At 55.2% G+C, this 17,738-nt stretch overlaps 4 protein-coding genes across 4 annotated transcripts; 3 read left to right on the top strand and 1 right to left on the bottom strand.

The window, feature by feature from the left end:
* Positions 1-3,349: 3,349 nt before the first annotated feature.
* On the top strand, positions 3,350-4,671 carry CABS01_04070 (peroxidase; the record flags this gene model as incomplete). Its single annotated transcript, XM_060537442.1, has 3 exons — positions 3,350-3,848; positions 3,967-4,340; positions 4,453-4,671. 3 exons carry the CDS (start codon positions 3,350-3,352, stop codon positions 4,669-4,671), a joined length of 1,092 nt encoding a protein of 363 aa, XP_060390287.1.
* Positions 4,672-7,063: 2,392 nt separating this feature from the next.
* Positions 7,064-8,038, top strand: CABS01_04069 (ATP11 protein; the record flags this gene model as incomplete). Its single annotated transcript, XM_060537441.1, has 1 exon — positions 7,064-8,038. One exon carries the CDS (start codon positions 7,064-7,066, stop codon positions 8,036-8,038), a length of 975 nt encoding a protein of 324 aa, XP_060390286.1.
* Positions 8,039-8,351: 313 nt separating this feature from the next.
* Positions 8,352-12,689, bottom strand: CABS01_04068 (peroxisomal biogenesis factor 6; the record flags this gene model as incomplete). Its single annotated transcript, XM_060537440.1, has 3 exons — positions 8,352-8,991; positions 9,065-12,446; positions 12,509-12,689. 3 exons carry the CDS (start codon positions 12,687-12,689, stop codon positions 8,352-8,354), a joined length of 4,203 nt encoding a protein of 1,400 aa, XP_060390285.1.
* Positions 12,690-15,289: 2,600 nt separating this feature from the next.
* CABS01_04067 (sterol esterase) lies at positions 15,290-17,503 on the top strand (the record flags this gene model as incomplete). Its single annotated transcript, XM_060537439.1, has 1 exon — positions 15,290-17,503. The coding sequence occupies one exon, from the start codon at positions 15,290-15,292 to the stop codon at positions 17,501-17,503; it is 2,214 nt and encodes a 737-aa protein (XP_060390284.1).
* Positions 17,504-17,738: the final 235 nt, after the last annotated feature.

The following is a 17,738-nucleotide window of genomic DNA, read 5'->3' as shown; positions in this document are numbered from 1 at the left end:
AACCATGCATCGTGGTGTTGCTTCAACGTACAGGAGTTCCCTGTCCCTTGGGTATTTTTACCACTCAATTTTCTTGTACTATATGAGTCGATTTGACGACAGATGATGTGCGGATGGCCGGCTGCGGGGAAATTGTATTGTATCCAGTGTTATGAAGGTGGTCTACATAGAGACCGGCGACGGCCCAAACGGATAGACCATGACTGTCGGGGGGGGGGGGGGGGGGGGGGGGGGGGGGGGGCCGAGGGGGGGGGGGGAAGGAGGGGGGGGGGGGGCGGGGGCGGAAGAGTGGTGGGGGTGGGGGGGGGGAGGGGGCGAGGGGGGGGGGGGGGGGGGGGGAGAGGGGGGGGGGGGGGGGGGGGGGGGGGGGGGGGGGGGGGAGGGTTCGCTGAAGGCGCCAAGCAGGTCGATGTTGTAGCTCTTGAGCACTACGAAACGCATCATCACAGCAGAAATAATAGCTCATCAAATGAACATTGTTAAGGAATGCAGCGTCCTTGTTTTCGTGACTTATACGATCGCCGTTGACCAGCGACGGAGGGGTCCCGGTATACGCGCACTAAGCCATAATGATGCCGGTGGCCGGCAGCAGGTACCGGTAAGTTGCCGGCGTTTAACTACGGTGAGCACCGCCGATGGAAACCGGTGGTCGCCGAAGTTCCATAACTAAGAATGGTAGGGGTACGGAACGTCGCCGGCCTCGAAGGTTCGGATAGAACGCACACCTCGGGCTGTATAAGGATTGTCAAGAGCAACGGCTGGATGCAGTGATGTCACTGGTGAATGCATATGAAAGACGCGTTGACGTACGCATAAGAATCGCAGTTTTGGAGCCCGGGTCTGTCCCGTGTCGCCGGCATCGGGCAAAAAGCATAAGTTAGAGAAACAGAGAGTCCCTAGATAATGCAGGTGAAGAAGGGGCTAATTACCAAGCACGAACAGGGGTATGCGAATTGAGTTGGCACTTTACACAGTACCTTACGGAGTAGTGACTAGTGAGTCTGCACAAGGAAGTTTTTGCCCATTTTAGATGGTGTTGTAATGAAGGGGCTAAGGAAAGGGTTCAGATTTTCCGCCCTATCAGGGACGGAGCTGGGCTACGTTTCCCGAGGAAACGGTTCTGGGATGGAGAGGACCGTTTTCTTTTTTTTTTTCTTTTTTGCAACGGCGCCGTTGAGGAAAGAAAAAAGGGGACCAAAGGGGTCATGGAGGGAAAGTGGCTAATGAGCCCCGGGACACATGCACCCCAAGTGTTGTACAATTTCCTCGAATTCAATGGTTTTGGTTGAAGAGAGAGATGGTAAAGCAAGTGCCTCACTGGATGGTATTGTGAGTTCGGGTAGGAATCCGTATGATGGCGTGAGGTTGGAGAGGGAGCATCCGAACCCGTGGGAAGTGGAGGGTGGGGATGGTACCGGAGGAGGTAGCCGGTGGGAATATGGCGACAACGGTATGCTTCTTGTCGTCATAAAAGGGTCCTTTCAGTTCCTTAAAGCGTGACAGTAAGCAAAACGCCGAACAACCGAGAGCGAGAGAGCGAGCATTGCGCGCCGTGATAATGCGGTGCAACCCAGTTCAGCCCACGTGTTGTAAGCCCGGGATGAAGGTTTACGGCAGTACAATAAGGCCGTCGTTGTTCCCGACTGAGCATGAGCAAATCCCGAGAAACAACGTTGGTGAGGCGAGGAATAGCTGCTGACGAGTCAGCGTTGTTGTGAAGTCACGAAGCACGTTGCCCATGTTTCGAGTCGTAGAAAATTGGGTGCAAAAGTACTCCGTACACTGATAGCGTTCATGAGAATTTGTTCGGTAGTGTAGGTAGCTTATCTCGGGGCGACTCTCAGATCCGCTGGGGATGCGTGCCTGTGTCGTCTTTTCCCTCCCCGGCTCCCCGAGCGGCGAGCCCAATTTTATGATCTTACCATGCGTCGCCGTCCTGGACCTGGGGCCGTTTTGGGCCCTTGGGGTGAGGTGGGCTTGGCTTTCTGAGTCAACGGATGCGATGGGGAAACTGGGTACGGCGGGCAATTAATTACAAATACTGCAAGATGAAAGGACAGACGTGCGTGGTACAGTCAGCGGGGAACGTTCGGCCTGCTAGCCGAGGGATAACTGTCGTTATTTTGGGAGGCGAGACATATCAACGAGGTTACCTACGACATGAAGTGAAGACATTGATACTTTGTGTTTGGATTTTTGTTCAATGCTTATGAAATCATCTCTCGGAGATGCTCGGTTAGGGAGTTCAGCCGATTACGTATCAGGAGTCAGAACGACATAGTAAGGCAAGGTAAGACTGAAGCAAAATAAGGACGGAAAAGGTTTAGAAGCCATGTGGCATGTGTCAGCGTAGACTGATATCATCCCGTGCGGCGTACCTTAGCTCAAAAGCCCGTGTCATTTTGCAAGATACGGCGGGCGGTATCGGGGACCGGTACGTTTCGAAAAGTCGATATCGGGCTCTGGTTTGCTAGCGCAGCAACCACCACGCGCACATCTTCCACCGTTTTACGTTTTACTGCCCGTAACCTACATGTGCCCGTAAGAAAAGCGAAGAAAAATAAATGCCACAAATACGGACGGACACCAAACAGCCGCAAAAGCGGGCTCCACCGCGAACGAAGGCCTAGCAAACGTAAATGGGAGCAGAAGACTTTGAACACAAGCCTAGCAAACTTGGAATATCCACATGGCGAGGCGGTCCCACCGTCCGTCCACGTCCATCGACCCTTGCAAGCAGACCCCCGACGCAAGCCCATGGAAGAAAAAGATGGATACCCGTAACACCCCAGTCGACGCTGGAGCTCCTGCTTCTGACCACTCAGAAGTTCCCAATTTCTCATTTCACAGGTTCACGGTTGCCAAAGGTCCCCCCTCCCTCGGTTCTTGACCCCCCCCTTCCCGATGGGCAATGGACCGTGGAAACTGACTCTACCTCTTGTTAGTGTCAAAGGCAGGCTGGTGCCGGTGCAGGGTACATTGGTATTTCTCAAACGCCCCCGGGGCAACGAACATTCGAGATTTATATTCAAAGGGCCGCGCCGCCAGTCTCCCCTTCCACTTCGTTCCCCCCCCTCCTTCGAAAGCCTCCTTCCCTTCTTCCATTTACTTCAATCGCGTTGTTGATTCTATCTGGAACTCCATAACCACCTCATCAAAGCTTCCACCAAGGTTAGTACTCTTCAGACTCCCGTCAGAGCTCTCCTACACAGTTCCCTTTGCCGTCGAGCTTCTGCCCTGCTGCCTTATCTCAAACCGAGATTACCCGATATGCCTGTGTCTCTCAGCAGACACACACCGCACACTCCCACAAGAAACAACCCCCAATCTGACGTTTGAACTCGCGCAGATGGCCGCTTCCACAAGACAGTTCGCCCGCGCGGCGCTGAGAACCTCCACCAGAACCTCCTTCGCCGCTGCCGCCCCCCGCCAGGCCTTCCGCCAGCAGGGCCGCCGCCTCTACTCCTCCGAGCCCGCCAGCAAGTCCGGCAGCTCCACCTGGATCTGGCTCTCCGGCCTGGCCGTCGCCGGCGCCGGCGGCGCCTACCTCTTCACCAAGGAGGGCGGCGTCTCCGCCGGCTCCGTCCCCAAGGTCGTCAACCCCACAAAGGCCGACTACGAGAAGGTGTACAAGGTCATTGCCGACCGCCTCGAGGAGAAGGACGACTACGACGACGGCAGCTACGGCCCCGTTCTCGTTCGTCTCGCGTGGCACGCCAGCGGTACCTTTGACAAGGAGACTGGTACTGGCGGCAGCAACGGTGCTACCATGCGCTTCGCCCCCGAGTCTGACCACGGCGCCAACGCTGGCCTGAAGGCTGCCCGTGACTTCCTTCAGCCCGTCAAGGGTAAGTGAAACCTCTCCCTCCAAATGAGTCGCAGTTCGAAGGACGATCTGGAAGCGAAGCGCAACGCCTTCTGCATTGGATGCCAATGGAACGAACACTCGCTAACGTTCTCTCGCAGAGCAATTCCCCTGGATCACTTACTCCGACCTCTGGATCCTCGGCGGCGTCGCCGCCATCCAGGAGATGCAGGGCCCTGTCATCCCCTACCGCCCCGGCCGCAAGGATGGCGAGGCTGCCGCCTGCACCCCTGATGGCCGTCTCCCCGACGCCTCCCAGCGCGAGAAGCACCTCCGTGACATCTTCTACCGCATGGGCTTCAACGACCAGGAGATTGTCGCCCTCTCCGGCGCCCACGCCCTCGGCCGCTGCCACGTTGACCGCTCCGGCTTCGACGGCCCTTGGACTTTCTCCCCTACCGTCCTGACCAACGACTACTACAAGCTTCTCCTGAACGAGAAGTGGCAGTGGAAGAAGTGGAATGGTCCCGCTCAGGTAAGCCAACTCTCTCCCCATTCTTTACCATCTTGGCGCTCTCGTCGACTTGGCGGGGAATGGAAACCATAACAAGGAGAGACGAATGTGCTAACAATTTTGACCCGCGCAGTACGAGGACAAGGGCACCAAGTCCCTGATGATGCTTCCCGCCGACTACGCCTTGATCCAGGACAAGGCTTTCAAGAAGCAGGTCGAGGTGTACGCCAAGGACAACGAGGCCTTCTTCAAGGACTTCTCCAACGTCATTGTCAAGCTGTTTGAGCTCGGTGTTCCCTTTGCCCAGGGCGCCGAGGAGCGCTGGACCTTCAAGCCCACTTGGCAGGACTAAAAGCAGTCGCTTAATCATGTTTTGAGTGACTGACTGAAGGGAAGGGTGAAAAAAAAAACAATAGAGCAAAGAAGAGGGACAAAAAGACGAAGAGGAGAGACTTAGACTTGGGAGATGAGAAAGAGAGAGATATCCACGCGGAATCGGCGTACCGATAGATAGAGAGGAGGAAAGAGTCTGTTCGAGAGAAAGTGGTGGCCACTTGACGCCCCCCTTCTCCTCGAACTTGGTTTTCGAGCGACTGACCAACTTACCTGCAGTCCACTCCTGGACTTGTTTTCATATTTTCGTTGTTTTCTGTCCATAGTTCCTGTACAACATCAACATGAACCTTTGAAAGACTGAAAACACACTTGATACTGACGAACTGTCATCATATAGCGTGCACGAACAGAAGGTGATATGTAGTCAGAATAGAGATGAGATGAGATGAGAGGGGGCAAGGGAACGAACTGCCGGATGTCGGATCGTCCTTACACTAAAGGAGAATGGAAAACCCCCCCTGGCCTGGTTTTTCCCCTCTCCCCGCGCGTTTTGACAAGCGTCACCACGTCGAAACCGACCCCGGATGGACGGGATGGACGGGAGCCATACTCGTTTGCGCGTCATGCATGGCTGCGCGTGTGTGGTCTAGAACGAGCAGGTAACAGGTGTTCGGTCGGGGTTGGACCAATCCTGGTAGGTGACTTGGTCCATCATCACCACCACTCCAACCGGACGCCATTTGCATCCTAGCGGCCTTGCTACCCCGGATTAGGGGGGGGGGGGAAGCATGGGGTAAGTAACGGCGCTTTCCCCCGCATTCTGTGTCCCAAGCATGCATCCTCGTTTCTATGCAGCTTCATGTTTCGGGGTTGGAATGGTAGGCGCTTTCGGATGACGGTCCTTATTTCGTGATTGAGGTTCAGCTCTTTTAGTGCTTGAACGAGTCTTGAACGAGGAGACTCGTCTCATTCATCGCTCGTCTGGGAGCGATGCTGATGTCGAGTCTGCACTGAGGATAGCCCGCGACGGCGAGTGCGCTTCTCCTATGTGAGATTGCCGTGTATGGACCTTGGTCCATTATTGCAGAAGGGAGGCGAAGCTCGAAACCTGCCTGGAGACGCAAACATCCCGAGGTAGGTAGGCTGATGTGCTCCAGGTCCTGGAAAGTTACTCCGAATCGTCGTTTTGCAAGTCCCGTACACTTTATATCCCAACTCTGTGGAGGTACTCACTCAACCCGTTGGACTAGATTGGCAAGTATGGGCTGTTTCCGACAGGCGCCTGTCATTTTCGTATACGTTCTTGTATCTACCAATCAGGTGTTAGCCCTTTTGATTCTTTCTGGTGTAGCCGGCAGTGGGAGGCATCGATGTCTGCGTAGGTATCTTATGATGTGTAATTCTGCAACGAAGAACCAGGTAGCTTGTGGGAGCCGGATTGATGATTTTACTTTAAAATCAACAGAACATTTTGGTTTCACGGGATTCCCAGTGAGACCATGAGAATTGAGGCGGGGTGAAACTTGGGATAGGCATGAACGAGCCTGACGCTCCATGGTCAACGTTGTACTGTTGCAAATATGAACAGCATTAACAGGCCGCGCGTGACGCTCTTCGCCCTAGCTTCCGTTGGGCTTTCTCAAGCCAAGTGTCGCGAAGGATTTTTCCATTAGGCTGGGGATCTTGGTGGTCCTGAGCATTAGATGGAGTGGGAAGGGGTGATAGCTGTTGTGATGGTTTGAGATGGAACGAAAACTGTTTCTGTCGGGAGACGAACCAGCGCGGATGACTGGAAAGTATTGGGAAAACTATTGTGAAAGTATCCTCGTAACTTGGATCTGAGCTGCGAAGCCAGCCGAGCCCACATCTCTCGTAACACCGAAGAGATTCGGGGTGGGAAGAGACGGGGATGGATACAAGATGGAGAACATAATGTAACCATGCGGCGGTTTACTCAGGGCGAATTACTCAAGGTGCGTGCGCGAGAGACCAAATCGAAACAGAAGGAGGCTGATCTCACTTTTACACACCATGCTAAGACCATTCGATAAAGAAATCATTATCTTCTCAATCACCAAGAGCTCCGTACTTCATTCAGAGTTCCCGCCCGGCGCAGCTAAAATGCCGACCACGGGCTAGCTGCGCCGAAAGTCGGCCCCACCATCCGGGGACCCACAAGAGCTCTGGAATCGAAGACGCTGCATCTTCAAGTGACATCCACCCCAGTAAAAATTATTGCCATCCGGTCCTCAATCGACATCACCACCATCATATCAACATCACTCCTCACCCAAACCACCCACGGCCCTTGATCGCCGTACACATACGAATCGCATACGAACCCTCTCGAGGGCTACAGACCCAATTGCGACGTCCGCGCTCCTACGCACAACATACATACACAAACGATGGCCTCCTGTCGGATCCCAGCCCTACGGCACCTGGTCACCACCTCCCAACGCGCCTTCCGCGCCTCAAACCAACGCCGCTGGGCCCAGGTCCACGACGCCCGCTTCCTCGCCACGACTCAACAACCTCGCGCCGTCGTCGAAAAGTACCGCGCCAAGCTCGAGAAGAAGGCCCAGCAGGAGGGCGTCTCCAACATTGACGAGCTCAAGGCCGCCTACGCCGACAAGATCCAGGAGCAGAAGAAGAAGGACGCCCTCTCCGTGCCGGGCCTCGAACACCTCCTCAACGACGAGCCCGCGCCCGCGGCGATACCGACGACGGCTACTACAACAACGAGCGAGACGGGAGAAGCCCAGACACAGACGAAAGACAAGGCCCCGATTCCCGGATCCTCCTCGGGCAACGGCGTCAAACCCCTCGACGAGATTCTCGACCTCCCCAAGGCGCGCGAGCTGCCGGACAAGGAACTCACAGCCATCTGGCGCCTCCGCCACGCCTCGGACCCGTCCTCGCTCTGCGCCGTGATCCCGGCAGCGACCTACGCGCAGATGGAATCCCTCGCCCGCCAGAACCCGCAGTTCATCCTCCCCGTCCCGCACGAGTCCCAGGGCGCCGAGATCCACTTCCTGCAATGGGTCTTTGACGCCGCCTCGCGCACCGCGACAGTCATGTTCACGCAGCTCGCCGAGTTCAAGGCGCGCGGCGAGTTCGCCCAGCCGCACACGACCATCACGCACCACACCGACCTCGCGGCCGACAGGGGCCTCGTGCTGATGCAGGGCAAGTGCCTCGAGGACCGCGGGGTCAAGACGGCGCACGCGCAGTGGCTCGTGCTGTGTCTGCAGCGGTTCTATGGCGAGGCGGAGGGCAAGGAGAGGGCCGAGGAGAGGAGAAAGCTGTTGGAGTGGTTCCGGTTGGGGGATGAGCGGTTTAGTGTCGAGAAGCTCATGGAGGAGGCGGAGCGCATCAGCTAAAGTCCCGAGGCGTTTGCTCTTGCACGGTGAAGAGGGGTGTGCCTGAAATGCCCTCGTGTAGGAGAGGAGGATGGATCGTGAGCCCATGAAGAGAGGAAGGAGGCTCCTGTACAAATGTTCCAGCATGATCATGTAGAATTACAGAAATATATACCATATGCTATGTATACCGCATCATTACTCCAATCTCCGCAATGACTCTCCCCGTTGGAAACAAAGTACCCCTTACAAATATTCCAAGTATACATTTCAAAGATGCTGTGTCGGTATATCGACAGCCCTTGATTTGTTTTCTGCTCTCTTTCCTTAAAACTTAGTACAATCCCTCATCATCACTAGCCGTTCCATCCTGAAATGTAGCAACGGCCTTGCCCTTGCCCTTTCCCTTGCCATTCGTAACAGTGCCATCATCTTCGGACCCGTACTCATCATCATCACTATCTAGCGCCAAGGCCTTCCCTTTCCCCTTGGACGACGCGGCCGCAGTCGCCTTCCCCTTCCCCTTAGAACTAGCCCTCGAAACAATCGAGGACGCAGAAACAGCCCTGTTGCCCCCAGCCGACGAGACAGCAGCAGGAGCGGGCCGTTGCTGTGGCTGCTGCTGCTTTTCCGGCGACCCCTCGAAGCTAGCCCTCACACTCTCGTAATGCGCCAGCTCGCCGGCACTGACACTCGGCACGAGCTCGTTATGCGCATTCATAAAGTCCTCCTCGGTGACCATCACGGCAATGTCCTCGGGCGTGGCGTGGTGATCAAAAAAGTAGGCCGTCGAGATGGGTCCCTGCGGCCTCTCGGCGTTAATCTCGCGGATCTTTGCGTCAACAGCCGCGGCTTGCCGCGTGACCGCCTTGAGCATCGCGTCACTGCACAATGCGTAAAAGTCGGCTCCCGTGTAGGTGAAGGGCAGGCGGTCCGCAACGGCTTGCAGAGACACTGCTGGGTGGAGGGTGAATCTAGGGGGAAAGTGTCAGTATACAACATACGCAAGATGGGTATCTTCGTGGAGGAAGGGGTGGGTGATCTTACTTTCGGGTGAGAGCCTCGAGGATCGTACGCTGCTTGTCATGAGTATCTGACACGCCGAGATAGAGCATCTTGTCGAAACGTCCCGGACGGAGAAGAGCGGCGTCGAGCAGATCAGGTCTGTTCGTGGCGCCAATGACGAAGACGCCGCCACTGGTATCGTCGCCTCCCGACATGCCGTCCAATTCGGCGAGGAGTTGGGAAACGATGCGGTCCATTACACCACCACTGTCTCCCTGGTTTCCACGCTTTGGCGCCACCGAATCCAACTCGTCGAAAAAGACAACACAAGGGCGGGCATCTCTGGCACGTTGGAACACACGTCTGACGTTGGCTTCCGACTCACCAATGTACATGTTGAGCAGCTCGGGACCCTTGACACTGAAGAAGTTCAAGCTGTACTCCGTTGCAATAGCCTTCGCCAACAGGGTCTTTCCGGTACCGGGAGGTCCATAGAACAGGATACCTGACCTCTTCTTCATGCCCTTGGCGAAGAGTTCGGGCCTCTCGAGGGGCAGCTGAATGGTTTCCGTCACTGCGTCCTTGACATTGGTCAGACCACCGACGTCGTCCCATGTGACGTTCGGAATCTTGGGCGCGCCGATGGCGCCTGCAAAGTTCTTTCGTGCGGCTTCGACCGCAACTTCAAAGTCGCTCTTGGTGACGCAACGTGCCATCGGTCCGCCAGCAACCTGAAGGTCTCGAACCGTCACGGTCTGGCCCCCAGTTTCTGTTTTTGAAGAAATTTGCTCCAGTCTCAGCCGCTGTGCGATGAGTGCCCGGTCAACCACGTCTACAAGGTCACCTGCCACCAGCGCCGCGGTCTTCAAGGCGATGCCATTGAGGTCGACCTCAGGGTCCAGGTTGATGCCCCGGTCTTCGATGATGGCTCTCAAGATACCTTCACGCTCAGCTTCGTCAGGGGCTCCCATCTCGAGTTCGTGACTAAATAGTCCGCGAACTCCATCCGGCACCTTGTCGACGTCACTGGTTGTTGCAATCAAGACCCTTGTGTCTTGAAGAATCTCCTTCATCGTTGAAACCAAGCGCTCAGCCGTCAGAGCCTCAACATGCCGGATCAGCAAGGCTGTGGTTTCTGGGCCGCAGCTCATTGCTCTCTCAGCTCTGGTTCGCAGGAGACCCTCTGTCTTTACGTCACTGCCGCTAGTCCCAGCTTCACTGAGAATATCATAGGCGTCGATCGAGTACGTGTGCAGGCCAATGTCTGAACAAGCGTCCGATGCGATAGCCGCTTTTCCAATGTTGCGGTGAGTGGCAGTTACCAGGATCGCAACAGGTGGCATCTTCAGATGAACAGCCCTGGGACTGGTAGCTGCTGCAAGCAATTCCCGCAGACGCCGCCGGAGAGGTGAAATGTAACGCTGATCTTGTTCGGGAAACGTCAGTGATGAAGCACTTGGCGCTTTTGACGGCAATCTCTTCACACCCAGGTAGTATGGCCAGGTGTTGGACTTGGTTGCGGGGAGGCGATGCGTGGCGAATCCAGAGCCGTGCATCGCGACAGACGAGCTGTCGATGCAAGCGACCCCTCCCCACAACTCCTCGGACTGGTCGTTGTCGGCATCGGACTTTGCGAACTGAATATGCCCAACCTTGAACCATGCTACTTGATCGTACCTCGACGATCCTTCTTTCGACAAGGCCATCACGTCGTCAACTTCCGATCCATTGCTTCCGCTGGGCTGCTCTTGAAGAGCTTTACCCAACTGTGTGTCGATCGGTACGGCGATGAGATCGCCAGTCCGTACAAGTCGAATCTTCTGGGCAAAGTAACGCTTAAGACCACCCAGAACCGCCGACTGGTAGGCTCGTTCCGCGGTCACGGGAGAGCGAACATGCTGTATCGTGATATCGCGTGCATAGGGAGGGCGCGATGCGCTGGTAAATTTCGGAAGAGTGCCCTTTCCTTGGTACGTTCCTCGTTTGATGGGTGCTAGTCTGAGATATGAGGGCTCATCGAGGTTTGCCAACAAGATTGGAGAAATGTATGCTGCCGGACTACTGGGTTTCTGAAGCTGAGACTCGAAGAACGACAGCCTACGTTCGCCGTGCTTTGCGCTTGGTATGCGCGTTACTGGACGCTGAGTGTACCCCTCTGGCAGACCGTACACTCTTACAGGCCTCCAATTGGACTCAACAGGCTCGAGTGATGTGAAGCTGCCTAGGCCAAACGCACCGAAACCGTTCGTGGGGGGTTCTTCAGCAGCCTCGACACGGACCCAGTCCCCTGAGAAGCAGCCGATCTTGGACAAAGAAGATATGTCTACGAATATTCTAGCTTCGTCATCGTCCTCCGGCGCCGGTTTGGGATGAAGAAGGTCCACGGGAATGGTACGAATCAGCCCCTGAGCCTTGAAAAGTCGACCTCGGGGCCGGTCTGGACGCGCCGTAGTCGCAGTGAAGTTGGAAAACACAGAAGCGGGGGTGGCAATTCCATTAGTCTTTCGCCCTCTCCCAAGGGTCATCGGAGTCCCTGGCTGCATTGTGGACACGCCACTTGCCGCGGTGGTAGGCAGCGTTGGAGCCTGCAGAGAGATCATGTCGTCCATGGAATCATCGGAGAGGTCGTCATCTTGATCGATGCCGGAGAGTTCCGATTCCTCTGTCTCGGTCACGGAGTCTACCTCCGTGTTCGCAGCGTCGGTCTTGTACCGGTCTTCGGCAGCCGAGTAGAACTGGTCGTTGGCCGTATCATCCTCCTCATCCTCGGGAACGCCGTTCAGGCTTCGGTTCGGGGGGATGGAAGGAGCGACTTGGCCGCGCTTCGTATGTACTCGTCCTCGCATCAAGATGATCTTGGTGCTCTCGGACAAGATACCCTGGCTGACAGGCTCGCAGAGCATAATCTTGCCCGGGTTTGGGGGGATATGGGTGACCGGGTGCGGTGGGAGCGGCAAAGGGAAGAGGTCGCCAGAGTGCAAGACCTTCAGGCTCCCCAGTGCGACACGCAAGGCCGAGATCAGACGGCCTTCGGGAGCATCGGAGTCTGTGGGACCTTTGCCATTCCCATTGCTCGGGTGATCGCGATAAAAGGTGCCTTCGCCCTGCTCCAAGCGCCTCGTCAACTCGCTCTCCAGGCTCACATATACAGTATCAAGCGAGAGGGTGACTACGTCGAGTATTTGGATTTCGATACCGCTGCGGCTGTTGCTCGAGAGTTTCGATGGCGCGACTTGTTGGAGTATTGTGGCGAAGCTCTGCAGTGACAAGGACGAGGGCGAGAACTGGACAGTCGAGGGCTTCAGAGCCGACGATTTGACGACAGGCACTACGGTCCAGGCGGTTTCGGTCGCGGTAGGGCTCGGTTCCCAAGGAGCGATAGCAACATGGTGTACGTCTTCGGAACCATCTTCGTGAGAGAGTTCTGCGCATCGATAGGGTCAGCAGTTGTACATGCGAGATTGGTTGCAATGGGCGCATGCTTACCGTCGCGGAGGTGGGGGAAGAGGTCTGCGAACAGGTCCTCGGATATAATGCCCACGTCTCCCCTTACATTGTGGTCGTCGAGGATCAGCCTGGCTGATATGGCTGGCTTGTCTTGCCTACGTCTTCGTGCTCTCCTGTTTCTTCTCGCCTGGGACGGCGGCGCGAGTTCCGAGGTCGTCATCCTGCTTTGTGTACGGCGATGGGTGTAGAGCAATTCAGATGCACATCGCACAGAGGGAGGGATAGGAAGTTATGAAAGTCGGTAGGGAACCAAAAGGAGAGATGGCCACAGACAAGTACACAGTCAATTGATGTCGGGGGTATCAGCAGGAGTAGGTATGTGAGGCCATATCGTGATCTCCGTGTTGACAAGCTACGGTTAAGCTATCCAATGGTCCCTGGACTGGGCTATAGTCGGGGCCCGCCCATCCCCAGCTTCGGCTTGGGGAAGTCTGCCTCGGCATTGGCGTGTTGCCAGCTGCAGCCGGCTCACCTCCAACGGCTCCAACCTCCTGGGGTCTCCGCTGAGGGCAGCACAGGCCTCCCGAGTCAAAAACCCCGTGTGGGGGGGGGGGGGGTTGTCTGACTAAGCACATGGTATTAGGAGTCAACCCCGAACAACCTCCGATTCCATGTCCGATAACGCTCCTACAACATACGGAACAGTCCCCAGATGTTCTATATAAAGACCTGACGGCGAAAAGTTACGGCATCCGAATTTTGTGCTGAGAATCGCATGGCCTATGGACTGTCAGCCTACTCTAGCAAAAGGCAAAGTTGCGAGAACCCAGCTGAGACTTAGTACATGCTGGCGCCGAAAGAGACCTAGTAGGTAGCACAAGGAAATTCAGCCAGCGAGAGAGAGTATGCTACTGTCTACCGTACTAGACAAGCATACAAGCAGGCATCAACGGCACGGAGGATCCCACACTGTCATTCAGTAAGCAGCTGTATTGTGCATTACTTGATTCGCGGCTTGAATACGCATACGATGACGATGAAAAACCCATCTTCGGGAAGCAAGGTACCCAGACGGCCCGCCCTGACCCAGTCGATGGAGACAACAGCGGCTCCAAAGATCCAAATACTCCGTCCAAAACTTACACAGCGTCACAGCCTCACCTTGATAGAAACACAGCCAGGGTTTGCAAGGCCAGGTGGCAACCTCCGAATCTACTGTAATGTTCTTAACACCCTTTATGACGAGAGAAATCCGCTCGTCAGCTTCCTAAAGATCCCAGAGTGCTTTTGTCGATATATCTTGCCACACGAACTTAATGTACAGCCATATACACAATAGAAAATACGATACGAGAATGGACTTGGGCGGGTACAAGACATCGACTGTGCTATTGCGGTCATCGTTGGCTGAGGCAGGCTCCCCTGGGATATACCATGGGGCTCTAGCCATCACCAGCACTCGCACTCGTATTTCAGATGCTCAGTGTGATTAAGATTTGTCCATGATCGGATGTCATCAGGAAAGTTCATGGCAGGCGCGCGGAACTCGGAAGGTTACGACGATACCTTGCGTGAGGGAAGGCGATTGGTAGACTACCTAGTCGCGAGTTTTCGACCCAACTCATTTGCTCATTTCCAGTGAATCAGTAGCACAGATAGAATTGTTCAAGATCGGGTTCATCAGGCTTAATTGATGCTGCGAGGGTCCGCAGACATCAATGATGCTCGTTTCGTAAGAAAAAAACGAGACAGGATCGTCACATGCTTTTTCGTCCAAGTAATTTCACAGCGTCTGGAGACTGGCACCCAATCATGGCACGGCCTTGAGCAAATGCTCCGAACAACACACACAGCAATGACGCAAGCGGGGCTCCTCCCTGTCTAAGCCGCAGACCAGACTGCAGTTACACTCTCTCCCGTCTCTCTCTCACTCTTCCTTCCCGTGCGTTCGGCTGGCTCGACGCTTCCGAGACCTCGAGGCTCAGCCGGCAGCGGCTGGCCGGCGCCTCATTTCTCGCTCTTCCGTCGTCTCTTGTTGTTGTTTTTGCTGCAGCCAAAGGAAATGACAGGCAAGGAAGGCCCGAGAGAGGCGCCAAAAAGAGTTTCAAATGGCAGCGGCTGGGCCTCGTGGACTCCAGTTTACTGCTTCCGTCACCCGTGCTTGGGATTCGAGGCGCAACTTCGTAAGGCATGGCCAATGTCACCCTGGAGCATGAGAGTGAGCGCGATGGAATTCGATCTGGACCAATATCGACGTCAATCACACCAGGATTCTTGCGGTGAGACCGACTGGTCAACAATCGAGAGCAATACTTTTTGATGGCTGCTACTTGCAAATTGCCCCTTATCTTTGTTGGTCTCCAATGTCCCCTAGTTCGCCTCTCTCCCTTTTCATCCACCCGCCAACCCGTTCGTGCCGTTTTAGCTGCTTTCCAATTACCAGACGAGGACATTACTTTGAATATCCCTACCCGTACATCCCCAATTTACTTTCACACCCCCCACGCCTCCCACCCTTCTACGTCCCGGATCTACACTTTTGCTTCCCTGCCTTGGACAATCCTCGACACCATCTCCGTGATGCCTGTTCATGCCATCAGTGGCTGTGAAAACCACCATTGACAAGCAGAACTCTACCTCGATCAATATCTTACCAACTTCATCTCATATCCATATTCAGTCGCGCAAAGAAAGCGACCACACTCTTCCTTTCCGCGCTCGATTCCCTTCAGAAACGAAATTGTATAGTTCTCGCGTTCGTTGCCGATCATCCCTTTCCCTGCGCGACCGTCGCATACAATCTTGTAACCCCCGAACGTCATGGGCAACTTTTCCGAGTCCCCGGAGCGCGGCCGAGAACGGTTACACGACAATGGCATCGCACACGCTGCTATCGAGTTCGCCCAGCAAGCCGAGAAATTGTCACTGCAAAAAAGCGAGAGTAACGACAACAATTCCGAGGTTGCGGTCGAAGCTCGCTTCGTAACACCTCAAGATCCCGTCATAGTCACATCGGACGGCAAGAGACTACCGGGTGTACCACTTCAAGAGGCACACAAGTTGAACATTCTCAAGGAAGAACTTCAAGACGGTTCAGCTGTGGCCAAGATCAAGGAGGGAAATGACACGGACGGAAAGGTCACAAACGCCGGTGTGCTATCAGAGAAACGAGAGAGGATTGTCTCTCTACCGACCGATGCAAATGGGAAATCCATGCAGAAATCAGGTGAAGCACCTCTTCGTCGCCAAACACCTCCCTCACATACCAACCCATTGTTTCCACCTCTACCTCTCTACGGGCCTCCGTCAATGTTTCGTAATTTTCAATGCTTGATATTCCGTGTTTCAGCATTCTTCCTCAGTTTGGCCTTTCTCGGGGTCATTGTACTTGGTGCGCTCTTCACCAGCATCCCACCGCTGTGCAAGAGGATCTTATATCGCCTGACACTGCAAAATCCCGATAAGAAGCGGCCCTTCCACGAAGAGGAGGCACGCAGAGCCAAGAGTCGCAAGGAGGAGAACAAAAAATGGAAGCGCAACAAGACCAGCGATAGGCTGGGTAAAGTGAACGAAGCTGCTGATGAGTTCGTTCCGACTGAAGGGGGACCAGACCCGATCGTCTGCGACGTGGGCTATTACGCTCGCCGTGTTGGCCTGGATGTCGAGGAAATCGAGGTGCAGACCGAGGACGGCTTCCTCATTGACCTCTGGCACGTATACGACCCCAAGGAATATACAAGGATGAGCGAAGACGATAGGTCCGACAGAGGACCCGACATCTTCCAGTCTTCCAAGAAGAAGCTCAAGGATCCTGGTCAGAAGCGCAAGTTCCCTGTTCTGCTCATCCACGGTCTCCTACAGAGTTCCGGCGCATATTGCACAAACGACGAAAGTTCGCTCGCGTTCTACCTGTGCAAGTCTGGCTACGACGTCTGGCTGGGCAATAACCGATGCGGCTTCAAGCCAAAGCACACCTCGCTCAAGTACACCGACCCAAGGATGTGGTGCTGGAACATCCGACAGATGGGCGTCTTTGATCTGCCGGCGCTCACATCGCGCGTGCTCTACGAGACCGGCTTCGAAAAGATCGGGTTGATCTGCCACTCACAGGGCACTACCCAGACGTTGGTCGCACTCGCCAAGGAGCAACGGCCAGACCTAGGCGAAAAGTTGACCGTCTTCTGCGCGCTCGCGCCGGCCGCCTACGCCGGTCCCTTGATTGGCAAGATGTACTTCAAATTCATGAGGATCATCACTCCGGGCATGTTCAGGTTGATGTTTGGCATCCACGCCTTCATCCCCTTCATGATGCAGATGCACCAGCTGCTTCACCCAAAGGTCTACGGCTGGCTCGGGTACAAAGTCTTTTCTTTCCTCTTTGACTGGACGGACACGAGGTGGGATCGCGGTCTCAAGGATCGCATGTTCCAATTCGCACCCGTCTACGTCAGCGCGGAGTCGATGCGCTGGTGGCTGGGCAGAGAATGCTTCGCGCGACACAAGTGCATCCTCTCAACAAAAGAAGATGTCCGCGCCGAGGAGAAGGAGGATCATATCAACGGCCAGGATGCCAACAACACCAACAACAATAGCCACACGCTCCAAGCCGACGATGCGGACGGCGTCATGTCGCAACGGACCGTAGACGACCACGTCCGCAGACCGAAGGGATCCACAGCTTGGTACAACGAGCAAGTGCCCCCGTTTGCGCTCTGGGTTGCGGGCAATGACGACCTCGTGGACGGAAAGAAGCTCCTCCGTCGCTTCGAACGCGGGCGCGAGCCGCACGTCAACGTCGTGCACAGCAAGGTCATACCAGAGTACGAGCACCTCGACGTCATTTGGGCCATGGACGCGCCGGAACAGGTGTTTAAGGAGGTGCGCGAGGTGCTGTGGAAGACGTGCGACGTCAGGGACGCGTGCCGGGTGCCGGTGGCGTGCGAGGAGGTTGAGCAGTGGATACGGCCGCCGTCGAGGAAGCTCGCTAACGGAGCCGTGGAGGAGAGCCAATCTAGCAGTGACGAGACCGAATAGAGGTCGGACTCGTACGGGAAGCGACAGTGATTTCTATCAAGCCATGCCGGATCTGTTTTGTGGGATACACTCTTGACTTATAGATACACAAGCTTTGGCTTTCTTTGGAGCGGCGGGTATCGCGAAGGAGTAAACGGTGTTGGCGCATTGGAATACATCACTTGGGAATAGGGATATCAGACGTATAACCAATGAGTAATGGTAATGAAATGAGCTCTGATTACGCAGGATATGG

The sequence above is a fragment of the Colletotrichum abscissum genome (genome assembly GCF_030869225.1).
Source record: "Colletotrichum abscissum strain IMI 504890 chromosome Unknown Scaffold_8.1, whole genome shotgun sequence".
Classification (NCBI taxonomy): Eukaryota; Fungi; Ascomycota; class Sordariomycetes; order Glomerellales; family Glomerellaceae; genus Colletotrichum; species Colletotrichum abscissum.
The sequence above is the reverse complement of the archived record's forward strand: the minus strand, read 5'-3'. Positions and strand labels throughout refer to the sequence as shown.